Source organism: Fringilla coelebs, assembly GCF_963513975.1.
Source record: "Fringilla coelebs genome assembly, chromosome: Z".
In the NCBI taxonomy this organism is placed as follows: Eukaryota; Metazoa; Chordata; class Aves; order Passeriformes; family Fringillidae; genus Fringilla; species Fringilla coelebs.
The window spans coordinates 66,377,751-66,403,783 of record NC_140031.1 but is presented as its reverse complement, the minus strand read 5'-3'; the positions used below and the strand labels follow the sequence as shown (position 1 = coordinate 66,403,783).

At 42.8% G+C, this 26,033-nt stretch overlaps 1 protein-coding gene across 2 annotated transcripts in view; it reads left to right on the top strand.

Annotated features, from left to right (window-relative positions):
• The window catches only part of PSD3 (pleckstrin and Sec7 domain containing 3), a gene marked incomplete at both ends in the record, with an annotated part of 105,495 nt that overhangs the window by 58,885 nt on the left and 20,577 nt on the right, over positions 1–26,033 (top strand). The window contains 2 exons of one of the 2 annotated variants that reach the window (XM_084224758.1): positions 9,159–9,317; positions 19,532–19,575. In XM_084224758.1, coding sequence (XP_084080884.1) covers positions 9,159–9,317; positions 19,532–19,575 — 203 coding nt within the window. Of the gene's footprint in view, positions 1–9,158; positions 9,318–19,531; positions 19,576–26,033 lie in introns of those variants that run through there. The other variant, XM_084224757.1, reaches the window with a different exon arrangement.

The following is a 26,033-nucleotide window of genomic DNA, read 5'->3' as shown; positions in this document are numbered from 1 at the left end:
CAGAGTAAAGCTGAGCAGTAGCGGAGGGGAAGGAAGGCTGGGAGAGCTGAGTGTTCATCCAAGGCTTATGAAGCTCTGTGCAGCATTTATTGTGGATCCAGTTCTCAGAGTCAGGGGTGCAAATGCAAATGCTTGTGCTATCCAGGACAGCTGGTTGACAGTCATCAGTCAGACATTGCCTTCAGTCAATCCCTTCACTGTTTGGAGTGTGTCACTAGGTGTTTCATCTGGATAGGAAAATAGCACATCAAAGGACAGACATCAACACTTGGGGAGGGACACATTTTTGTGTGATCAGCCTCAGAAAACCTGGGACATTGGATCAAGTTACTCCTTTCTTAAACCTCCATGGGGGAGCTATCTCTGTGTTTTATTACGTTTTTTTTCCAACAATGAGAACGCTTTTGGTGCAAACCACAAGGCCTTCGTGACCTGATTCTCTGTGTGTCACTAGTTGTGCTTTGAGAACAGATTATTTCACTCTGACTTGAAAGTAGAAATGAGAAATGCTAATGTGATCTTGCTCACCTTGTGTCCTGCTGTTTGTTCATTTAACATTGCTTTTGTACACGCATCTGCACAAAGATTCATTGCCTTTTTCCTCGCTCCTTTAGTCAGATCCGAGATTGCTTTTGCACTTGGGACTCATAAAGACAAATACACCAAACTGTGATTAAAAGTGCACTTCTCCTCATGGGGTCTGCTTGTAGTATTCATGTATTCATCACATATATATATGTAGAAAGGGAAGTCATTGCTAGGATCTCCCTCCTTGGAAAAAAACCAAAATCAGTCTGGACATTTTGGCAGTGTCAAGAACCTCATGATTACAACGTAGGAGTGGTTTCTTTCTCAAATGCTCACACCAGCTTTAATCTTTTGTAGTGATATCATTCTCACAATTACATGCTAGGGAATTGTACTGTGTGACTGTAGCCTTCTTCAGAGCTGGGCTGCACAAGATTTTTCTGGAATGAAGAGGAGATTTGCTTGGAAATAGCCTAATTTTGGCCATACATTCTTGCTTAAATTCCTGAGGGCAGTGTGGTCCCCACAAATAAAGTGCTGGTATGGTGTTGGCCACAATGTTTTTCTCTTGTCATCTTGAGACAAGGTGTGGGGTGGTCCACTCCAGGAAGGTGGCATTAACAAGGCCTTTCATATGTAAGGAGAGAAAATGTCTTCTGTGGTCCACAGAGGGCCTGCAGGAAGGCATCACTGAGGACATGGATCCCTGCTTTTGTTAGCACTGTGTTCTGGGAGGGGTACTCTGTTGTTAGGCTGTGTGCAAAGTACCACCTGTCCTGTGTAAGTAAATGTCCTCTGCATTTACAGCATCCAACACACCTCATTCATGGAATCACAGGCATCACCCAACCTCTGACATGGGCTGACTGGTAGTGGTGCTGCCCCATGACATGAAGTGGGGAAGTCACACCTGGCTGTGTGTCTTTTGGTAGGAGGTAGTAGCTCTTCTCTGACCTGTTATACCATCTGGGAACCTCCATCATGCTGAGGTACCTGGGTTGCACTTGGCTAGACTCATCCTTTCAGGTGACTGCTGATCGAGATAAGATGCCAATCCTGCATAAAAGATCTGCTTTTTCTCAAAGGGTGTTTTTTGGGTAATCCTTATCTCCTGCAGAAGTACTGTAATGAAGTGGCCAAATTAACTTGGAGTTGCTGGTGCTGAACTCTTCTGAAGAACCCGTTCTTAATTTCCTAAATGATCTGAATTCTTGATTAGGATTCCTGGGATATGCAATTTCCTACAGAAGCTGCAAAGTAGGGTTTATCTCGTGTTGCTCTCAGTTCCCTGCACTTTAATTATGGGGTGTTTTTGTCACTGTCTTTCTGCCTCCTCTCGCTCTCCCTCTCTCTTTTTTTTTTTTTTTTTAATTCCCTTTGAAAGCCCTCCAAAGCAAATACTCAATTTAAAGAGAATTACTGGCATCTTACTTCATCCATTCCAATCATTTCAGGTATTTAGCAGAGAGAATGAGCATCAGGTGGCTAACTTCTCCCTGCACAGCCTCAGCTCCCCTTTACGGAGAGGAACTCACACTGATTGGACTGCTGTGTGCACCCTAATTGCTCTCATCAGCAGTCTCTGTACTTCATCCATTTCATGGCTTTTGGGCAAGAAATTCCCACCTTCGAGGGAAACCTGATGAAGTTGGGGAGATAAGAGTGTGTGACAGCATACCAGGATGGCCCCAGGAGGACCACATTGACTGCTCTAACACCCTGCAGCAGTGGGCAGAGGAGGAAGAAGATCAAATGCCTTTGCTTCACTGAATAAGACAGAGCTCTGGCTCCTTGTTTCTTCCACAAAATAAAGTTTTTTCTCTTCAAAGTACTTCTGTTGGAAATAGTATTTTTGGGCCATTTCTTATCTGTATGAAATAGAAGATCCATTAGAGAAGGCCCCTTTCAGATGCTAGGAGACAGAGTCTAATCTGGCAGTATAAAAGTCAGGGAATGCAGGATTAAATTGTTAATCCTTGTTTTAAACAGTTGTTTGTGAAAGCATACTTTTTTTTTGCTCTCAGAGGAGCCACAGATCCATAGGGAACTGTAGGTGACTGTAGGGAACACCTGGCTTCTCTTTACTCTTCTCCATCCTTGCTGAGAACCTTCCTGCCATGATAACCTTTGTTTCCTTCAGCTTGAAGTTTTTTGGGTGTTGTCATTTGTCCTATTCAAGAGCAATAGCCATTTAAAGCATACCTATGCAGAACTGAGAATTAGACCAGGTTATGATGGGGTGTGTATTGCTTTGTGTCCCTTGAATTACAGAGATTCCTGACACCTTCCTGCCCTGTTAAAATGCAAATATATTTTCTTTTTGCATTTCAGGAGCTTACCTCAGTGCATATAAAAATAAAAATCTATAATCTATATGTTTTTTCTCAAGTCAAACCCAGATATTGAGTTGAAGAAAGCCTTATAATGGCAAAAGCTTATTACCAGCTGTCCCTGAGCAGGGAAAGCAAAACTTTAAACAAGGCTTAAAAAGTTTTTTGAAGGTGATCCAAGAATTAGGGTTGCTCTGCATAGTCTAGGAGTGGTATGAGGGATTTCTTATTTTACTAGGAAGCAGGCTGAATTTCAGGATGGACCCGTTCTGCTTTGACAATTTGCATTTTCCCTGAATTATTTTTTGCTCCTTTAACCTTTCACCTTTTTACTTTCCAGTGTTATTCAAAAGATCTCACTTAGCCTACCAGGCTTTTGTGTCAGTAAGGAGTGAAACCCAAGCAGGGTCAGCTAAGAATTTCCATTGCTACTGGCTGCAATTATGTGGCTCAATACCAGCCTCATAATGAACATTTAGGGGGTTAATTTTCATCTGTGGAGGCAAGGTGTCTGTAGTGTCTTGTCCAGGTTGATCAGACAAGGGAATTATTTGACTGATGTTGGATTTCTCCAGCCTGTTAGGTAGCCAAGGCTGTCAACTTGTCTCCTATTGTAGCTGAAATGCGTAGCAGGTCCCAAGGATGAATGTCATCTGTCAAGTGTGGAGGATACAGACTGGTAGCCTCCAGGCATGATGGACTTTGCCGCTTTAAAAGAGGAATTCTGGGCTCTTTTCAGACTGGGAATTCTCTAATACAATGTCACACATACATTTTGGTCCCTATGACTTATTACTCCCACCTCCATGTAGGTAGAAAACAAATTCTGAAAAACATTCTTTGATCTTCCACCCACTGATCTGCTTGAAATTTAAGTTCTGTGCTGCATCTCAAGGGAAGGAAGAGTACGAATATAATTTATACTATATTAAAAAAAAAAGGAAGAAGAAGAGAGAACATTCCTTTCACCAGCTTCAGAATTATTGCTGTATAAATCTTCGGTATTCCTTCCTTCTGTTTTTTGCCACACATTTCAAGTAGCATTGGACTGTTCTCTCTCTGACCCAGTTACACTGTTTTCTTTCAAACAAGAGTATTAGGCTGCTTCTTAAATTCAGATTTTTTTTTTTGTCCTTTCCTGTGATGTTAAACGGAATATTTAGTTTCCTTCCAAAGTCACACTTTCTTGGATGATTAAATATTCACAGGATCCTTGTACAAATATGGGGCAAATCCAAGGCACCAGTTTTCTGTCCTGTTGACATATGGGTTCTGGAAGGTGTCAAGAGAGGTAGAAAGGATTTAATCTGCTTTTGGGGCAAGGTAGCTGGATGTGACTCCATAGGTGGATGGAATTGTGGAGAAAAGGTATGTCAAAGGCTATGCCTATTTTTCCCCCTTCCATAGTGCAATGCCTACAGCCACAGGTGACACCAGCTTGTAACCTGTGTGGATCTTACAGTCACCTCAGTTTCCTTCTTCCCTGTCTCTTCTCCCACTTCTCCCTGTTGTGCCCCCTCCCTTTCTTTTTGCCCCCATTCTTTTGCCTCCTTCCTTCCTTCTCCTACTTCCTCTCCCCTGGACTTTCTTGTCCTCCCCTTCCTTTTCCTCCTTTCCTTTTTGTTGATGCTGAGTTTGCTATTTGAGTCAGAGAGAAGCCTGGGAGCGAGGTTGTTTTTCCTTTATTTTTTTCCTTTTTATTTATTTTTTTTTTAATACAGATCTCTATGCCGAGGGGTTTATATCAGTGGTGTTGACTCAAAGCATGCTCACTGCAGGGACAGAGGCAGAGGTTTTTTGCAGCTGATCTGAGATAGCTTGTAGACTTTACATCACTTCTTCAATCATTTTTATGTGGGTTTCTGTCACACCTATGCAGAATTTTAGGGTTTTGATGCTTTTATGGATTTTTTGAAGTACTGCTGTTTTCTGTAGCTACATTTGTCAGCTTTAAGTTAAGGAACTTGGTGGTCTGTGTTAGTCTGCATACTGTATGGCTCACTTAATTTCAGTGAGCTCTGTTGACAGCAGATGATAATTCCTAAAAGGAGGAATTCAAGGATTCCTGTTGACCTGTTTGCTTGTGCATGTAGAAATTAAGTGGCTGCTCTTAGTATTTCTGCTGTTCACAGGAGACATGTAATCTTGATTGTCAGCTCCCCCTAGTCAACAGACCTCAGAAATTGTTATCATAATATTACAGGAATTTTACTGTTGATCAGTTTTAAGCTCTAGTTCTGTAGCCATTGTTTATTTAACAAACAGCATTTAGTGGCAGCATTAAGTAGTTCTGCCTTTCTGTGCTACACAAATACGTTACTGGTTTTTGAGGGTGTACTTTAAGTAATTGATATGCATGTGTTTATGTATTTTGTCAGCTTGTGTTGTTTGTATTTGTTATTGCCATCAGGCCTGAATGATTCTAAAGGATTCTTGTGACTTTGTTGGAGGACATTGGAGTTCTTTAGATACAGTAATGTGGTCTTTAGGTTTGTACCCCAAAAGCCAATATTGAATTTTACTTTGAATTCTGCAGTTTTTCTTCTTGTGTTGTTGATTCACTGAATGACATTAGGAAGACCAAGTAAGGACTGAGTACGTTTTGCCTCCCAGGGAAACTTGACTGGTGGGAGGAACAGATGGGAAGGAGCTTATTTCAGGGTAAGTTGGAACAGCTGCCCATTTCCTCTATGGGTGATGGGGTCTGACATAGTGCCTTGTGACAAGACAAAAGCTTTTGTATGGTTTTAAAAGGATGAGATGGAAGGAATAATAGAAACTCTGGTTTTCTGTTCGTGCATCTGTTTTGACCCAAAGTTTTAAAATTTCCTGCTGGTTTATGGTTTGTTCCTTAGAGGAACTGATTGGAAAGGTCCCTATATAGGGTCACAGTCCTTTTGGTCAACCCAGGGGTGTTACTGCCTAAATGAATATTTGCATTCTGCCCCTTTTCTATCACCTCTTTGCTTGACCTCTGAGCAAGAGGAAGATGCTGAATTCTTGAAACACTTAGGAGGTCCCAAGTGTTTCAGCTGGGTGTGGTCAGCTCTGATTTTTCTGATACTGCGCAGCTATTTCAGCCCCTCTTTAAAAATGTCTTTTCTGTCCCTCTATTTATGTTAACAAAACACTTTTCCCTCAGAAATTCCTGTTGCTCAGTTACAGACATAAATCAATCCTGTGTGCATACTAATTTCTAAAATGGTGGGTCTTCTCTAATGTCAAAGCGTGGCCTTTCCCCAGAACAGCCGTGAATGTGTACACAGAATATTGGCTCAGTCAGGAGTACAAGGTTGTATTATCACTTGCAGATGAAAATCAGGGATGCTGATGTAATCTAAACTGAATCCCCAATCTGAAGATATTTAAGGCTTCAAATGTGTTCTCTCAGGAGGCTCTCTTTGTGAGAGTGTGAGCTGAGAAGTGTTTTCTAAGAAAACACTGAAGAAAGAAGAAGAAAGAAAGTCCTTGGGGTTTTGGACTGCTGCAGAAACAGACTTGTTCTTTTCTTAAGCAAGGTTCCTGTCCTACTTGAGGATCTGCTAACTTCAGCTCAGAGAATGCTAGATGAACTGCTGCAATTAGGCAGCAGTGATGATGCTGTGGGCAACAGAAGAGAAATATTGCTTTGATTCAGTCTAGTTTGTGTTTAATAATAAAATTGCTTTGTATAATTGACACTGGCCTAGGTCTGTGTGTGATATTTAGGGAGTATAATTATTTCAGATATAGTGAGAGTGCTTGGGGAGTTAGCCCTGTAAATCTGAGAGCAAGAATAATCTGCTAGGCAGGGGGCTGCTAGGATAGAGAGTGATTTGTGGCCATTTACGTAGCACCTGTCAGGACCTGCTGCTTAGCTCATCTGGAGCAGTTTGACTGCAGTGCAAATTTCCTCTAAGAAGAGATTTTCTTTGAAAAGCTTTCGCACAAGCAGTGGATAATTTCACATGGGTTAAGTAACATAAAACCTTTTTAGCAAAGTGGCAAAAGTAACTCAGAGCATGAATATTGCCAGGGAAAAAGGTTCCTTTCAGTTATCCTCTAGCAATGACAAGGGGGACATTTTGGGTTTGATCTTAATGTGTGAGGTAGGGATGGGCTTGCTAGATCTAATGTGGTGGAAATGAAAATGTATTTTTCTTGTTGGCAAGAAGGGAAAGTGTCTGTGCCTCAAGCAGGATGGAGGCAGAATCTGTGAGGAATCAGAAGTTTCCCACTCCAGGGACAGTTTTTGTGTTGATATTTAGGTAACCTGTTCTCTGCCCCACTGATTGTTGTCCTTCAGCAGGGTCCATACCTATTACAGTCTGTGGGAAGGATATGCACCTTGTAGCATCATTGGAGACAACATTAGCAGAGGGTTAATGCTGTCAGAAATGCTGCTGCATGCTGTGGAGACAGCAGCGTCTTTTATGAGCAAAAATGCAGCTAGGACCATCATGTGGCTGTCTAGCTATTTGCCCTGTAAGGATGTAAATTCTGATTGCAAGAGACTGGGAAGATGTAACCAGGAGAAAAGTCCGCTCAATTCATATGCCTCTTATTTACCCTTGGGTGCTGTTGGGTGCATGATGTGGGATAAGTTAACTCTCACTTTGTTTTCACGTGGCTTGGCAGACATGGTGAATGTGGGGTTCAGATGTGAACAGAGGTTCAGATGTGAACAGAGGCTGGAGCGTCTTCACCCAGCTTTTGGCTGCCTGAAGTGTCTCAGCATGGGACATTCAACTCAGCATGCCAAGGCAGCACTGCCTCATTGCTGTCTGTGTGCAGAGTTGCACCCTGTGTGTCTTGGTGTGAGTGGGATGACAGCCCTCATGTCCCCCCACCACCCAGCATCGCTGCTGCTGTCCTTGCCCTACCTGTGATATGGTGGTATGGGGCAGATTGCTGAACGTGGTGTTAGCCTTGCTGCAGAGTCTGCCAGCTCCTCGTGCACCCTCTGCACAAACTGTTTGCCTTTTCGGGGTTTGGCACAATGTCCCCATTGTCCACTTTTCCCTTGCTGCTCACACAAGCTGCTCCACCTGTCCAGTGTGTGTCGGCAGCTGTCATGATCCTGTGCTGAGCAGAGTAGAGCACAGCAATCTCTCTCTCTCCTCTCTCTCCCTCACACCCTCTCTCTCTTACATTGGAGCATGTTGCCATGGCAATGCGCAGTCTGCTGCACTCTGGGTCTCCAGGAGCCAGAAATGATGGTGCTTTTGCAACACTGAGGTAAACATCTCTCTTTTCCTGCATTTAGCGCATCCACCCCTCAGTAAGAGTACCAGCTCTTTTTGGTGTTGGCCTCCCCTTGTCCCCTGTATGAAGGCAGGTGGCTCCAGGCACAGAGAGAGTGCCTAGCCTCTGAAGCCAGACTTGTGTGGGTTTGAGTGGTGCCTCCGGCAGTGGTAGCGGCCCTCCCATCACTAGGCTGTGTGGATTTCCCACGAGGGAGAAACAGGGTGCCACTCGGGAGCTGCATCGCTTGTGTGGGGGTATGCCTACAGCTCTCCTGACTGCTGAGTGGGGAGTCCCTAGGTGCTTCTTCATGACTACCTCTGGTTTGCACTGATTACCTTGCAAAAATAATCTCTTTTCCCCTAAGCCCCTTTGAGAGTGTGAAAGTGTTCCTGCTCTTTCTTGCACTTTGGGAGGGCACCCCAAGGTGTCTGGCTAGTGAGTGCAAATATTTAGAGTTTTGGAAATTTGTTGATTTGTCTCTCTGGGGCTTGCCAGTACTTTGTTATGGTGCTGTAGGTTTTCTGTCATTTCTCCAGTACTCTGGGAATCCATCAGTATTTCTCACATCCAGAAGTCCGTAGTTTCTGGCAGTTGATTGAAGACTCTTTTTACAGTGTTCTTTGTTATTGCAGTCAGTAACGAGCATGGCAGGCTGTTGCAGGCAGGGAAGTGTGGCTGCGTGAACTGAAAATGAATATCTTGCTTGATCTGCTGGCATTTGTTCCAGTATCTTTCTCTCCACCTCTCTTCCTCTCACTGTTGGTGTGTGTGTGAAGGGGGAGTTGATGCTGGAGAGGGGAGCAGAGCAGAGCAGGGGAGGAGTTTCTATCAGCGTCTTCCTTTTCTTTTTCTTTTTTTTCTCCCATCCAGTGACGTGAGCAATGCCTGGAACAATCAGGCTGGCTCCAAACACTGTGCCTGAAGATGCTGGAGAAAACAGCCTAGTGTGCTTTAAGCAAACACTGATTGCTTGAGCCTGGGCTCTCCAGTCGTAACCTTTTCCAGTTCCACTGCAGGGGATTGGGAAGTTTCATTAGCTTTCTTCTTTCCCATCCCATCCACTCACTTTTGGAAATGATTGGAGTTAACAGTGTTCAGAGCACCAGCAAAGTCCGGGTGAGAGCCACAGGTTCGGTGAAATACTCCCGAGAAGAATCTCTCTGGCGGCAGTCCCATCGGTCAAAATCTATGAAAATCTCCAACTCTTCTGAATTTTCTACTAAAGAAAGCAAGGTAAATGACTAAATATTAGTATTGTTTTGCTTGGTTAGGCTTGGGGTTGATGTTGGGGAAAGGCTATGCTTTGCAGGAGTTAAGAGCTCTGGATGATCTGCAGTGATCACAGAATTGCTGTCAGGTCATGAAAAAAAATCTCTGCATTTGAGGAGAGATCTGAAGGTGAAAGAGCTCTGGTGTTACAATGATCAGGTCCTGGTTGAATGCCCTGTCACTGAGCTTGGTGCAGTAGTAAACAGGAAAAACTTGCTAGTGACAGTGCTAGTTGGAGCTGTACTCTTGGGAAATGTGCCAGCGTTGGCAGGTGATGTCCTTGGGATTATTTGTTTAATGGGAATTGTTTTCTATATAAAAATAATTTTTAGTCCTTACCTACAGCTCTGTGGTTTAGTAGGTGTGGATACTAGGTGAAAATATTGTCTCAATTGCATGCATGATTAAATACTGCTGTCAAGTATTTATTAGGAAGGCATTGCTTGTGCATTTATAGGAATGCATTAGAGTATTGTAATGGCTGGTAGCACAGGCTATTCCCAGCTGCTACAGTGACTGTGAGCAGCATCTCCTTACCCAGCCCAGCCCAGCCCAGCCCAGTTATTCAGTTCCTAAGCAAACATCTCTTACACCATGCAGCATCTCTTTTTTTTCCTCATCCCTCTCTCCCACACAATAATGGAGAGGCACCCAGGAACTCCTTGCAAGTGCTTTAAGAGCTGTCTCCCTCTCAAAGGTGCTCCCTATCTCCAAGGGTTGGATGAATTTTATGCAGTGACAAAAATATGCCTCTAATTTCATTCTTATTTGCAGTTGATTCTGACCTTGGGATTGAAAGATAAGACCACTTGCAGAGGTGTGCATCAGCCCAGCATTTAACTATGTCTTGGTCCATGTACATGCAAAGCAGGCACCATGGACCTTCCCTAAATCTCCTGTCTGTTCTGTGAGAAACCTCCTCTGCTATGGTGAAAAGACCCCAGTGCTGCACAGTAGTTCCTAGCAAAACACACTCTGCTAGCTTACAGGTTGTACGGCTTTTCAGAGCCTGAGCTGTGTAACTTAAATCACAGGGTACTGCAACCAGAAATAAATGTTGAGTATTTTATCAGTTCAATTAAATGTGCTTCTGTTTTCAGGACCTTATAAACAATATCTAAGAAATAGTGTATTGCTGAGTTAGGGCAGAGAAATGGCATGGCCATCATTTTCAGGCTGTTGCTGATGCAGTATGTGCTTTTCCAACAAATATCAAAGTAAAGGCTGCATCTTGCAGGTGCTCTGGGACCCTGCTCTTGTGATCACTTTCACCCTAAGCATGCGTATTTGGTAGGAGGATTTATGCATGAAAACTCTCCTGCATATGGTAAAAACTCAAGTCTTTTAACACTGGATGAAATCCTTAATCTCTAATCTTCCAGGTTTTGTGTCCACTGTGTGAGCATGGTGTAGCATTCTCAGGGCAGGGACTTTCCCCCAGGGATGGTGTCTGACACGATTAGTTAACTACTGCAGTAATGAAAGCTCTTTATTTATTCCTCCGTGGAATTCACTTTTCTTCCTTCTAAGTGCTGTAGGCTGTTATTTGAGAGATATCCACTTCTTTTCCTGCCTATCTCAGTATGCTGGGAAGAACACTGCAGCTTTGTTTCAGTTTGTTGTACTGTTTCCTTATTTCAAACAAGGGTTTTTGTAGCTGTAGGGCATCTGAGATGCATAAAAGCTGTGTTACAGAGGGCTGAGAAGATCCCTGTATTCCCTTCAGTGCTGCTTACCTGGTTGATAAGATGACAAGTGGCTCTGCAAGTGATTGGTGTCGTGATTTTGGAAGTCGTGTTCTTTCCATCTCTCTGTTCCCCCTCCTGATTTTGTCTGCCCATTTTTTTGCTAAGATGTTGCTGATTTAGAGAACCAATTTATAATTGAGCTTTGGCTGTTCAATACTGTTGTGTTGGTGGAGGAACCTGGAGGTTAATCTGTAGTGTGGCAAAGGAGCTCTTTTTATTAGTGTAACTGTGCATATATGTTTGTGCATCACTTCTCAGGAAATGTCTTCAGTTCTAGGCTGAGTTTTTCTGGATACCAATGTCGTGTAGATCTCCTCAGTCTTAAGTAAGGTTTGGTTTGTAGACTTCATATTTCTGTGGGTGTGTCTCCCTCTTTGTGTCCAAACTGCTTTGTATTTTATCTGTTCCCCATATAAAGTGATTACAATGCTCAAGACCTGTTTCTGTGACTGCTTCAACTGACTTTCGACAGAAGATAGATTTAAATCATTTGTGCCTCAGAAACATACTCCTCTTTTACTTTTCAATTATATGACTCAGCCTGTTTTGGTAAGCTAGAGAGTATTATGTATCCTCATGCTTTAGTAGTATGAACTAAGTGGCAACATGGTGCCCGCAGAAAAGGTGTGCCTGCTGCCAGTGTCAAGAGAAGCTAGGCAGCCCAAGTATATCCTTGACACACATCAGGTAGTGCCTCTGTGTGGACAGGCTTCACTAAGGGTATGCATCCCGAGTATGTATTATAGGCAGGTACCACAGCTTTAGGCCAGCAGAAGAACCTGTGAAATGGCGCTGTAAATTCTGTACCATTGTTCTGTGGAGGGCAGGCTCAAGTCCAGACTGCATGCAAGGTGAGTCTGTGTATCTTAGGATGATCCGTGTGACCCAGCATGCTCAGTAGTCTCTTTTTCTGACAGACTTTTTTTCTGCAGCCAGGGACTGAATTGCCAAGTACTTGTGCCTGTCCTGCCTACAAATGCACAGGGCCAATAAAACAGTTGGAAATAGGCTGTGTAGAAATAAGCTGTCGAGGTGCTCCACTATCAAGAAATACTTCTCTAGCCTTTTCTCTGTTTTTCTGTAATAGTTCAGTATTTACAATAACACTGATGAAACGCTTCAGCAAGTACAGAAAAATAAATCTTTTCAAGCAAGCCATGTGTATTAATACAGAGGATATATTTCTTGTGTGGCATTAATTTCTTGGGTCTCAGGAGCCACAGCTAACCATCCTTTTCTGTTTTATGATGATATATCTGGCACAATCTTTCTTTCCTTTTTTTCTTTCTCCCCCTCCCCCTCCTTCACCATATACAAACCAGATTTTTAACAGAGGAGTTTCTCTTCGAAATGTTCTCCTCCAGTTGGTGACGCACTTGAAATTCCCTGGGTGAAATGATCTCCTTTCCTTCCCTCTAAAACATTCCTATCAACCCTATCTCCTCCTACACCAAAACAGCATTCATCAGTTCCATATGCTGCTGAACAGCTCTGTGCTGTTTCATGAATAATGTATGCTGGCTTGTTAGAAGAACGTTTATTGTACAAACCAGTGGAATTTAAAATTGAGAGCAATATCAGCAGACGTTATGCCATGCACTAATGCACAGGCTTCTTGGGGTACTATTTTGGCATCCTTGCTGCATCCCCATCTGAAGGGGGGAAAATGCATGAGAAATTGAGGGTGTGTGGGCTTTGAATCTGGCAACAAGCTACAGGCACTCAGTGATCAGAACCCTTATCCTCCCTTTGCCAGGTGTTACAGATCCGTGCATGAGGACAGCAGAAAATGTCAAGATCTGGGTTTTAAGGGAGGGTGGCAAATAGCAGGTGGTGGAGTAGTATAGATCTGTATTCCAAGTGAGGGCCAGCCTTCAGATAGTGATCTAAACAGCAAGCTACGAGTGGTATATAGCAACCAATATAGCTCTGCATCCAGTCTTGGCAGAAGGTAATGATACAGAGCTATGTCCTGGTCCAAAGGATGAGCACATTAACAGCTATTAGGACTCCATGCAGATGTTTGTTATGTCTAGTATCTGTTGCCTCTGTAACCTGTTTTATTTTTGTAGAGTTCTGCTACTTCAGTTGTTTTTTCTCCCTCCAGTAAAGCACATATGGCAGGAGCTGGAGCTGATGCCTGTCTGATTGCTCAGCTCCAAAGGGCAGAGCCGATGGACAGATGCTGAGTGACTGGGGGAGGTACTGTGACTGCAAAGACTGAGCATGTCTTTGCCCTCAGGTGTTTATGGGGCTTCCTTGCTGCTTGAAGTCAACCATGCTGTTATCAGCTGGAGGTGAAGAAGTGTATCCAGGCAGGGCTGTCTCTGGAGGTGGCAGCAGGGAAGTGTGGCAAGGGCCTGGCTCAGAGCACACGTGCATACCTGTTCTGGGGGCATCAAAAGGCACCCAGGCTATCCTTTGCAATGATCGATGATCATTCCTTCAACAATGTCTCCAAAAATCAGGGAGGAGCTGGATGCAAGAAAAGACCGTGGGAGACAAGAACTGGAAAAGACAGTCTGGGTCATCCCTGATGTCTCTATGAAATTAGTTTTGGTTTTGCCTATTTACTGGCTCACAGCAGGTGTTTCCAGCTCCTCTTCTGTGCATGAAGCAGGTGTAAAAAATGTGTGGTATATTCCTTTCCCTCTTGGCTGGCTTTTCTGCATGGGCTAGTGCAAACAGAAAGTCAGATTTCTTCAAGAGCCAGCCCTATGTTGCTTTTTGAGGACAGGAATTGTACAGTGCTTTGGGAACTCTTCAAACATCTTGTACCCTGCTGGCCAGGTTTTGGGGGCCCTGTGTCTACTTGTAACTTAGATGATTTACCGCTCTCAGTATCTACATAATTTGCTCTGTCTTTGTCCCTGTGTACACACCTGGTTGTGCCTTTCTTTTGTGCACTGCTTCTGCATGCAGAGGCTGACTCACAGCATCACTGGCAGCTGACAGGTGACAAGAGCAGCTTATTTAAATGGGTCCAGTGGTTCATGCATGTGACAAGATTTTGAGGAAGGTGAGGGTGGTGAATGACCTTTTTTCCCTTGGTAGCTTTGTAAAATAAACCAGAGTTTTCAGAGGCATTCTCTCCATAGTTTTGCTTTTCTTTCCAATTGGAATAAAAGAACCATTTTAGTAGTAGTGAGAGCTTGTGAAAATCTGGGGTTTTTGTGGATCTACTTGCTTACAAAGGGGAAATGGGGTGGAATTCAGCAGTTTTTCAGAGCTACAGCCTTCCACTTAAAAAGGAAAGCATTTCTTGCCTATTTTATGAACAAATACAAACAATTGCAACAAACACATAGCAAATCTCATTTTCTTTTACACTTCAGTCTTCTGAGGGTCAAATTGGAGCTGTAGGAAACAGCATTGGAGTTAAAACAAGGAAGCTCCTATGATTTTGCCTACTGTTCTGCTTTATGCAGCAATTTCTTTTATTCTGCCTTCAAAATTGCACTTGTTTCTCCAAGGAGTTTTTAGCCATGCAGAGCCTGAGGTGTGATGTACCTAGAGATCAACACTAATCAGAAAGGGGAAAGCTGTCAGCTGTAAGGAGTAGGTCTTTGTGTTCTGTGTAATAGGGATAAAAAGTCAAAGCATTGAAGTCAGACACTGCTGAGTAGTTGGTATCTGGGGGTTTGGATCCTGTTCAGAGTAGCCTTGGGTGACAAAAGAGATAGAAAGTCTTTCCACTTTCTGACTGGCATCAGTCCAGATTGGAAGATGACACCTTTGCAATATCCATTCTGTCATTCACTGCTCTGGTTCAACCTCCTATTTTCTGGCTTACATAGCAAATTTGCCGAACACTTCACAGGCTAGCAGGTAGGAAGTGGTCAGTGTTGTCAATCTTTAAGAGTGCTTTAAATGAGAGCTTTTTTCCTTTATTCTTTTTTCATTTCCCAGGGAGAAAACACAAGTTAATAAAACCTGTCCTTGCAGCTAGCTAAGTACAGTGAGAGTCATGACCTTGCCATAATCTCTGATGAGCTTTGTTGCAATTTAGTGAAGCATTTAAGTGCTTGTCTCCAAGTTTGTTTGATTTACTCATACTCTGGAGAAATGTCTATTGAAAAGTGCTACTCTCTGAATCAGGGCCTTGGGGAATACCCATGAGGTAAATCAGGGAGCGGGTGCTGTACTGTGCACATGTAGTTCTGTTAGCAAAACATGGCTGGAAGAAATTTTGCTTCTCTGGAACATGTGAGAGCCCAGGTAGACATAAGGAAATTGTTTTGGAGAAGTGACATAAAGCAGCTCTGAAAGGCTGGTGAGTCCAGCAAGTGCACAGCCTTGCCGGCAGTCTCTGCCAGAGAGGTAATTTGGGGGACAGGCATGAGAACTCATGTATTTGCATCCCTGGAGTGGTCTGCTTGCTGAGGTCTCAGTGAACATGCCTGGTAGACACACAGAACATGTATAGGTTCACAGAACACAGCTGCCCAGACTATGCATACTCTCTATAGTTTTCTTTCTGTTTTGTAAATGCCGGAAACTTTTGACAGGCTCTGTTTGATGGTCTGTGGGGAACACCATGTCCTTGGTCAGATGTGTACTGTATGACTGGTTTGGTGTCTGTTAGTCCCTAAAGAAGGAAGATGATGTCTGGCTCATTAGTAAAGGCTGGGACAAACATAGCTCCCTTTTCACGAGGCAAAAGCCTGGGGCATTTGTTATCCCTGCCCCGATATAGACTGCTGCTTTTGTGTGTTCTGCTCTTTGGCTGCAATGATCCCTAGAGATGTGCTTAGCAGTGAAATCTCATAAAAACCTGCACAGGGCAGGTGTTAATTTTCAGAGGTTTTGACCCAATCTTGTTGGCATTTGGGCCAGAGAGCAGCAAATGTGTTTCCTCTAGCCAGGTTTTTGCTGTGTCTAAACGCATTGAGATAGATGAGGAAAAAAAATTACTTCTGAAAAATTGAGGAGGCAGCTGGAGGAAGTATGCAGCCTCTTGGCTTTGTATTTGGAGTAATTTTCTGGCTCAAAAAGTAAGAGAATGTTTCAGTCATAGCAGGAAGAAAAGAACAAGTCAAAGAATAAGACAGGGGCTCTGGCCAAGTTATGAAATAAATGCTTGGTGACTGCAGGAACCAGTATCAGCATTGGTTTGTGTACAAAAATGGAGTTATGTCTAATTCTGCTGAACTGGCAGGAGAAATATTAACTCTTTCTTTTGCTTTCTTTCTACAGAGTGGTCTTAAAATCTCTTGATAGCTTTCTTCTGAAAATTAGCAAGTGCCTACAAATTGCCAGAAATGCATATTCTTTCACCTTTGACTGTCTGCCTTTTGCTCAGAGCACCTATATACTTCAGAGAAGATAGGTTCTGTAGAAATAGTGAAAACTCCAGACTTGGAAATACTTAGTCATATTTCTCTGAATGGCACAGTGAAGCTCAAGTTAGTGTGAGGACCTCTCTTTGCTAGCTCAGTATCAGTAGGATGAGGCATGAGTATTCTTCATGTTTATATCTGTTGTATTGCTCTGAGAAACTTACTTTATTGGAACACTGTGACCAAGAGTTGCTGCCTGTGTAGCATCAGCGTGAGGTGAATTATACCATAATGTTTGACCTGCTTGGGTATAGTTCAGTTAAGCCAGATTTCCACAGAACTGAATATTAGGGATCTTCAGGTAAGACTTCCAGATTCAAAATGGAGCCAGTGGTTGACAGGATGAAGAGTGGGATACGCCTATGGTATTGCTCATGTGAATTCAGCTGTGGCATATGCACAAGACTAATTTCAACTCTTCAGTTTCCAAATTATTTTTGGTTTGGGTCAGCATTAAGGCTATCTAAATGTTACAGTTTCTGTTGAGCATCATGTCAAAGCTATTATAGTATGTGATTTTCAGCCTTGTTCATACTTGATGTGCTACTTTTTGCTAATCATGTGCATCAACAGTTCTTCTACACGTTAACATATTTTGAGGCTGTGTAGGAGTTATGTGCCAGAGGGAGTAAATCTAACTATGTATATAAGGTGAATTACAAATGCAGATTATACGTGTGAGAATCAGGGACATTCCATACCAAAATACTTCACTTGAGTTAAGTGACCTATTTGAAGAACTCCACTAGCTTGGTAATACCAGGGGTTTATCCATTGTATACATCAGCTCGTGGAGGGCTGAAATAAGACATACTTATCCAACTGATAGATATACTTTCTCTCAAAAAAAAAAAATCCATCCCAGCTGTCTAACACTCACCCAGTCTTAAGTTAGGTTTCAGACCCTTTGCAAGCTTGTATCAAAACCAGAACTGTTACCTTTGGTGTCAAAAACAGTGGGCATCTTTGCTATGAATTGAAAGAGGAGCAGTGTTAGTGGTCAGCAGTCCAAAACAGTGATCTTCAAGCACAAAAGTTGCTTAAGTTGCTTAGCATTCATTTGCTGTTTTGCACTAAGAAATTGAACATGTTTATGTTTAGGTGTGTGACTGGGAAAGCATTGAGGTGTCTATGAGGCTCAGGGACTTTGGATAGCTATTCTGGCAAATTTTCACAGATTGGCCCATATGATGAAATCTTAAAGTCTCCATTTAAGTCATTGTCCAAAAGGTCTCATTGTCAGGAATTAGACTGAACCTTAAGTTTCAAGGCTGTAGTCTTGTGGCTTTTGCAAACTGGAAGTAAAGTTCAGCTTCATTATCACCTGAGGAGCTAGAATGTACCTAAGTCTATTAGAGCCAGTGAGATGTATCCCAGAGTCCTCCGGGAAATGGCTGATGTAGTTGTCAAGCCACGCTTCATGGTATTTGTAAACTTACTGTAGTCATGAATTCACCATTGTATTGGTGAAGTCCCAGGTGACTGGAAGAAGGGAAACATGGTAGCCATCTTTTGAAAGGGTGGAAAGGAGAACCCTGGCAACCAGGGACCTCCCAGCCTCACCACCTGCCTGGTAATATCATGGAGCAGATCCTCCTAGAAGCTGTGCTCTGGCACATGGAGAACAGATTCAATACAGCCAGCACAGCTTCACCAAGGGCAAGTCCTGCCTGACCAACCCAATGGCTCTGAATGATGGAGTGACCATGTTAGTGGACAAGGGAAGGGCCACAAATGTCATTTATCTGAACTTCTGTAAAGCCTTAGACAGAGTTCTTCTCAACATGCCTGTATCTTAATTGCAGAGAGATGGATTTCATGCATGGACTGTTAGATGGCTAAGAAAGTGGTTGGATGGTCACATCCAGAAGGTAGTGCTCAATGGCAGTGTCCTGATAGACATCAGTGACAAGTGGTGTCCCTCAGGGGTTCATACAGGGATCAGTGCTATTTAATGTCTTCATCAATGACATGGATGAAGGGATCACATGCACCCTCAGGAAATCTGCAGGTGACACCCAGCTGAAGGATGGGATGGCATCCAGAGCAACCTGGACGAGATAGAAAAGTGGGTGCATGGGAACCTCAAGAGGTTTAACAAGACCAAGCTCAGGGTGCTGCACCTGGCTCAGAGCAACCCTTGATATCAGCACAGGCTGAGCATGAACAGATTGAGAGCAGCCCTGTGAGAAGGACTTGGGGGTGCTGCTGGGTGAGAGGCTGGACATGACCCAGCCATGGGCACTGCCAGCCCAGAAAGCCAAACGTGTCCTGGGCTGCATCCAAAGCAGCGTGGGCAGCAGGGGAGGGAGGGGATTCTGCCCCTCTGCTCTGCTCTGCTGAGAGCCCACCTGGAACCCTGCATCCAGCTCTGGGGTCCCAGCACAGGGAGGACATGGAACTGTTGGAAAGAGTCCAAAACAGGGATACCGAGGTGATTAGGTGGATGGACCACATTTCCTATGAAGACAGGTTGAGAGAGCTGGGTTTTTTTAGCCTGGAAAAGAGAAGGCATGAAGGTGACCTAATTGTGGCCTTCCAGTCCCTGAAGGCAGCCTACAAGTAGTTTTACAAGTGTATATAAGGAAAGGACAAGGGGCAGTGTCTTCAAACTGAAAGAGAATAGGTTTAGAGTATATGTTAGGAAGGAATTCTTTACTGTGAAGGTGGTGAGCACTGGACTAGACTGCCCACAGAAGTTGTAGATGCCCATCCCTGGAATTGTTCAAGGAGAGGTTGGATGGGGCTCTGAGCAACCGGGCCCATTGAAGGAGTTGCCATGGGCGGAACTAGATTTCTTTAAGGTCCCTTCCATGGCTATTTCATGATTCTGTGTTCTTTAAAAGTCACAAACCACAAACCTCCCAAAATTGCTTTAGAAAATGACTGTTATCTTAAAACATGCGTTCAGTATTTTTTTCTTAGGTGGAATTTCTGCTGAAGTTTCTCACATTATCATTAGCAGATATGGGACTTTCTTGATCAGAGACTGCTTGCTTGGTGGCTTTACCTGGGTGTCTTTACTGAGAATATTAATGTATGTGTAGGAGGGGTCAAACAATAATTCCATCTCATTTCTCTCCTTTTGCAGGCCCTCTACAATTCAATCAAGAATGAGAAGTTGGAATGGGCAGTGTAAGTATACTTCTATTGTAGAAATTAGAAGTTTTAACAGTAGTACCTGTGTAGTAATCTGTTTATATGTCCTATGTCACCATCTGTGTGGGCTCCAAAACCTGTAGAAGATAGTCAGCATACATAAAGAGTTTGCTTTTTTGCTAATGAATGACCTGGCAATACAGCCTCATCTCTTTCTCCAGCAAGGGGAGTTGTTAATGATAGGAGTCAACTGCATTTGTGAGTAAAGAGGACATTTCATTTAGTAGGAAACTTCAGCCTGAAAAGAGAGAAATGAAATCCTCTGTTCTTCTCTGGCTGCATAAATAAAACAGAAGTTGACGTCTCCCTTTATCTTTCTGTTCATTGTGTCAGAACCGCTGAATAGAAACACACTTCTTGGATTGAGTTTCCTGCTGTTGGTTTATTGTCTTGGTTTGTCTCCTGATTAAGTATGGATAACTTGACAACAACCTAATGTGAAAGATGATAAATGGACAAAGTCTGATATTACTCCCTCCAATCCTTAGTTGCTTTTGACAGGCTAACACTTGTTAACTATGTAAATGCTGCAGATGAGAAAAAACTTCAGTTTCATATTTCTGATTAAACTGACATTTCTCTGTGCTTATATTTTATGTGGTCTAATTATGCCAGAAAAGGACAGAAGTGTCTACTTTTGATTTTGCCACTTGCAGAACAGTGGATTTTGGTATAAAATAGGAAAATTATGTCTTTCATATATATTAGCTATACAAGGGTATTTCCCTGCATGTATTTGCATATTTGAAACTTCACCCTTCTGGGAACAAGATATGTCTGGAATGCATGCTCCTGCACCTCTTGTGCTAGAATTTCTAGCAACTGCCATAGGTCTTGTAGGCCCAGTGGCTTTTATCTTCATTGTTTTAAGTTCATGATCTGCAAACAAATTTCTTGTTAGGGTGTGCAGCCTCTCAGGGGCAGCTGGTTCCAAGAGGGATTGCTCTCCCAGTTCAGAAATGTGTTAGGTGGTGTCAGAGTAGTAAAGAAGGTGTGCTTTTAATGGGAATCAGCAAGAAGTGCCATCTCTAATGAGCATTAAAACTCGTGGTGGGAGCATTTTCACAGACTGTGTCTTGGACCTGGAACACTCTGTGTGAATCTTACGTGTCACACCAAAGCTGTTTGCCAGACACTGTCACAGGTACTTTAGTACCAGCAGAATCCATTATGTGACTTTCTCAATGTCAGAATTTTCCTCCATCTCTTGCCAAGAAACTATACCGTGTCTAATACACTTGGGCAGCCTCCAGGTGGCAACTGGCTCACGACTGGCTCTGCTCCTGTGAACCTCAGTCAAGGTGATTTATGAGATCTTGCTGCTGTATAGGTGGTAACCGCTTTGACATTTACATAGTCTAGTCCATGTCCTTTGTTTGGGGGAAAATTCCAAACAGCCTCAAAGAGTGATAATTCAGACTCTTTCTTAAATAGGGCTTTGGGTGGATATAAAGCTACTTTCTTACAGGAGAATGCTCAAAGGTGCCAGTTGTTGGCTCCATTCTGAGATGGACACATAACTAGGACTGATGTTACAATTAATTTCCATGATGAAAAACAAAGCTCATTCTGGGTATAATTAGTACCTTTAGAGCTGAGAGTACTGGCTGGAAGAGGAAGTGTGAAGATGTTTCTCTTCATTTTTATAGAGACGTTTGGTTGGTGTAAAGTAATAACCCCAGGAAGACCTGGGGCTGCCTGAGCTTGAGGGAGGAGGCACATAAATCTCTTGCTCTGCTGTTGTCATCTGCAGAGGAAGCTGAATTGGAAGGAAACATGATCAGTTTTGTTCTGGTGGGACCAAAGAAAATCCTGTCTCCCGTCCAAAGATTATTCCTTTGCTTCCCTGATGCACTTGGCAGGGTAAGAAGAGGGAGGTAAGGCAAAGGTGAAGATAGGACTCCAAAACCCTGGATAAGCTCTCCTGCAATGCTGGCATTTTGAAGGAATGCCTTTCCTCCAGCCAGAAATCCTTTGAGGATCTAAGACGCTCATCAGCTGAGCAAAGGTTTAAGAGCTGCTCTGAAAGTACATTATTTAGTGTATTAATGGCTATCAGTAAGCCCATAGGCAGGAAAGGGTAATGGTAAAACATAAGATGGGGAGGGACTGCTATCCAATCCTTATCTTACTAGTTGTGAGCTAGTTGTGTTACCATCTTAAAGAATTTGCAGTACATTTCCAGTAAAATTATAGTCTGATCCAAAGCCCACGCAAAGAAAAGGCTACTATTGACTTCAATTTTGTAATCACAAGAAGTGACACCTTAATCAGCAGATGTTCTCCAGAGACTTTCAGTAGGAGTGTTCATTTATCCTTTTTGAACCAGAAAGCATGAGTACAGCTCTGAAGAGAGAATTGCATTACAGTTCTTCTTCTGCAGTAGTGCCTGGTTCAAGTTCTCCACAAAGTTAAAAGTGAATCACATATCATAATCTGTAAAATAAAGAGATCTGACCTGGAATTTACACTGAACTGGTGAATGTGGAATCCTGAAAACACACTTCTGCTCCACACTGCAAGCCCCAAAGGTGTGAACTGTTCTTTATGTCTGTTGTGGATGGCCTTAAATTTGAAACAAGGGAAATTTGAAATCAACCTTTAAAAAGCTTTTCTATGAATTTAAACCAAGGCACAGGTTTGCCTGGAGAAAGTACAGAAGTACTTTCATTGGAGGTTTTTGTGAACTAGTTTTTCTGTCTGAAATAGGTTAGGAAGAGGAGATCCAGCCACAGAGACAAAGAGATAGATTGCCTGGCCTTCTAGCATCCCTTCATTGTCTATAATATTATATCCCAAGGTTTTCAGGTGTTTATCTTTCTTTGGCTTTCACACTGATAATTGTCAGCTTTAAGCTAAAAAAGAAAAATCCATTTGATTACAAAGGTGCCAGAGCTAAATATGTTTTATTTGCATGATGTCTGCCTGGAAATGTCATGGTGGCCATTATTGTTTTCCTTTGTTTGTAGTACTGTGTCTGTTTACTGTTGAAAGTAATAGGAGTAAAAAAATAATCATCTTAAAATAGGTGATCTAGAATTAATATATGAACTCCCAAAGCACTGCTTACAAAATTGCTAAAGCCAAATGGCTGCATTTGAGTCAGTTGTGTCCCAAAAGCCTCCTCTCGGCAGAACAGTATATTTTTCAGGAGAATCACTTGGTTTTTAACTAGCCAATTATATACTTCTTTAACCAGAGAAGTTTACAGGGACATGATGTATTCTTTTTTTGTTTATCTGGACTACATTGATAAATTATCTCCTTTCAGCCAAAACAAATCAGGTCATTCAGATAGTGATGGTGGGAAAGAGATGCTGCCAAATCAAACTGTGATGCTGAGATCAGGGTAGTTATAAAGACATCTGTGCTGAAGCTCACCTTTTTCTAGGTCAAACTGAGAAATCTCTTCCTATTACAATTAACTTTTGTCTCCAAAGTTCCAGGATGTTTCTGGTTTGCAACTTCTTGATTGGTATTTGGGTGGGGTCATGTGGTATTCAGCCTGGTTCTTTCTTCCCTCCTCCTGCTGGGAAAGATGCCAAAAATTTTCTCAAGTCAATTTCCTAATACAGATGCTGCTAGTTTCACAGATGCATGTTACAAACCTAATTTTTTTTTTCAATTGCAATGTTTAAATTGATGAACTCAACCTTCTGCTGTGTCATATAAGGTTGCTATTTGAACAAATGCAGCTATGAAGCAGAATTTTTAAAATGAAGGGCTTGACCACATCGTTCCAGATCAGTGATTTCAGAATTTTCCGAGGCAGAGCCGCAAATCAGACCATAGATTGTACAGAAATAATTTTATTACTGAGAGAATCGGATGGTGCTTTTCTCCCAGAAGACAGAAATGGGACTTCCTTGTATAGAGTCTTCTTAGGAGAGGCAGGAAATGCTTTTCTTCACCAAAATGTCAACGTCTGGATTTTTATTTTTTTCACATCTCTGTGTTTAAGAATAAGGGGCAAACTCTTTCTCGTTGTCAGTTATCATGTATTTGGGAAGGAGAACATTGCTGTTTCATTGCTGTGACTGCAAGTGATGGCACAAGCAAGTCCTGGGTTTGGTGTGCTGGTTCTCATGGGCAGCCAGAGGGCTGCTTGCTGCTCTCTCTTTAGGTCCTTCTCCAAAGAGACAGGCTTACAGCAGTGGAACTGAAGCTTCTTGTTTTGGGAAGCCTTGCAAACATCGTGCGCCATAAGCAGAATCTTAGAGAAACTCTACAGATGGTAACCTTTTCCTGTCACCAGTACTCTGCAGAGAAGAGACACTGTGGGTCCCGTTTCCTATGAATGGAAAGTGGGACCCAAGAGAAGTTTTGCAGCCCTCAACCCTTTTCAGTCATCAGGGAGGAATCACCAGGGGAATTGCTTCCAGACCTGAGTAGGGAATGATTTTCCTCTGCTGATAAGGGGCAGAAAATCTCATAAGACTTCTGCAAGCCTAACTGAACCTTCATGATGATGTTTTGCCTACTGAAAGGTGTTTTGGAACCATTGTGGGTTTTTTTCCCCCTAAAGGCACAAGGATTGTGTTACTTCCTGTATGAAATAGAAAAAGAGAGGCAGTGGTCCTGCCCTCCAAAAGGACCTGAGCTAATGCCTGTGTGACACCACGTCCACAACTCTGAACATACCTGCACAGAGATCATCTCTGACTCTTACGCACATCACTGGAGGTCTTCATGCTGGGATCTTACAGCACATGAATGATCTGTGAGAGCTGTCTGAGGATGGGCAGGTAGTCACACTCCCCACAGTGTAGGGTTTCAAACAAAGGTCAGTTTTCAGGTTTAGGTATCCAGAGGCTTCCCTGAATTTTCTGCAGTTCTTTCTTAAAAAGTACCCTAAAGGCTTGTTAGAATTAAGCTCAGTTTGTTAAATTCCTGATAAACAGTATTCGGGACCTATCTATTCAGCCAGCTTTGGAAGATGCATGAGGGAAAGCTAATACCTGAACTTTTTTTGCTACTTTGACATTCCTCCGAATCATCTTGATTTCTTCTTATGTTTGACCACTGAAGTACAGTGGAGTATTTGAGCAAATGAGTCCCAGATACCCTGGTTTTCATCCACTTCTTGCCTGTAATGAGTCCTTCCTGCCTCTTTGTCTCCCTTCACTGCCTCTTGCAGACTGATTTATGCATCTTGCCCTCATGCATCTTGTCAGAGCACTCAGCTCTCAGAAATGCCTGAAGCTTCTGAATCTCAAAGAAGTCCCATTTTCATGATAGAACAAAAGACCAGTTAAAGGTTTGTTCAGTGCTACCAGCAGTTGTGACAGCAGATGCTATTTTGTCCTTTCTGCCATGTCTTTTGAGAAATTCCTGCTTTAACAGGTACCCTAGAAGTGCTGAGTTTAAGAGCACTGCCCCCAGCTCTTAGTGGTGTCCAGGATCCCCCACAGGATTGTTCATGCCACCACTGTGGCTGCTTGGTTAAGGGCACTGGTGTATTCCCACGGGACAGGTGATCAGTATACAGTGATTCATTCCCATAGCTCCAAAGGAGATAGCTTGTTCCAAGAAAGTGTTAAGCCTTTTACTGCAGTTTGTCTCTGCTGACAAGGAGAAATCTGCTGTGTCCTTGGCTGAAATCCCAGAATTCACAAGGCACTTCTGTGTGACAAATCAGCCCATGTGCTTATGCCCTTTGAGAGATTTTAGTCTGGATTAAGTGCCTCAGACTCACGTTGAGAGAATTTTCTTCTAGAATGGACGTATATCTAAGAAACACATAACACACAGTGGTTCTAACTTACCAGCAGCTAATGCGTAGACCCATTTACGGTGGGGACAAACAAAATTGTCAGAAATGCCTATGCCTTTTCAATTGGGAGAGGGCTTCAACTAAAGCATACTTGAATAAGTCCTTATTGCTTTGACTAATAAAAAAAATTTGTAGAACTTTCTGTGCTGGAGTGGGAAAGCAGACATCAGTAGGCTAAGGATGCAAGGTCTGCTTGAAGTAAAAGTTTCGTTTCTCCTAATTAGGAGACCTTGCAAGACAACATCATGAAGGTATGGTGCACCTCCTGACTATATTTCAATAATTTATATGAGGTGACCAAAGTCAAATGCTTGGGAACATTCACTGCTACTGCAGGGTTCACTAATACATCCCTATGTTTCTGGATTTGTTTTCCTTGTTGTCAAACCAGTCTCTTAGCCTTTTACCTCCTTAGACCAAGTTATTTCACCAAAGACCATTTCCTAGAATCATAGAATAATTTTGATTGGCATCATCTAGTTTGGATAAAACTTCCAAGATCATTAAGTGGAATCTTTGAACATCACCCTTTCAACTAGGCCATGGCACCAAGTGCCACATCAGTTTGTTTCTTGAACACTTGCAGGGATGGTGACTCCATCATCTCCTTGGGAAGTTTGTTCCAATGTTTAACCACCTTTCAGTGATGAAATTTCTTGTG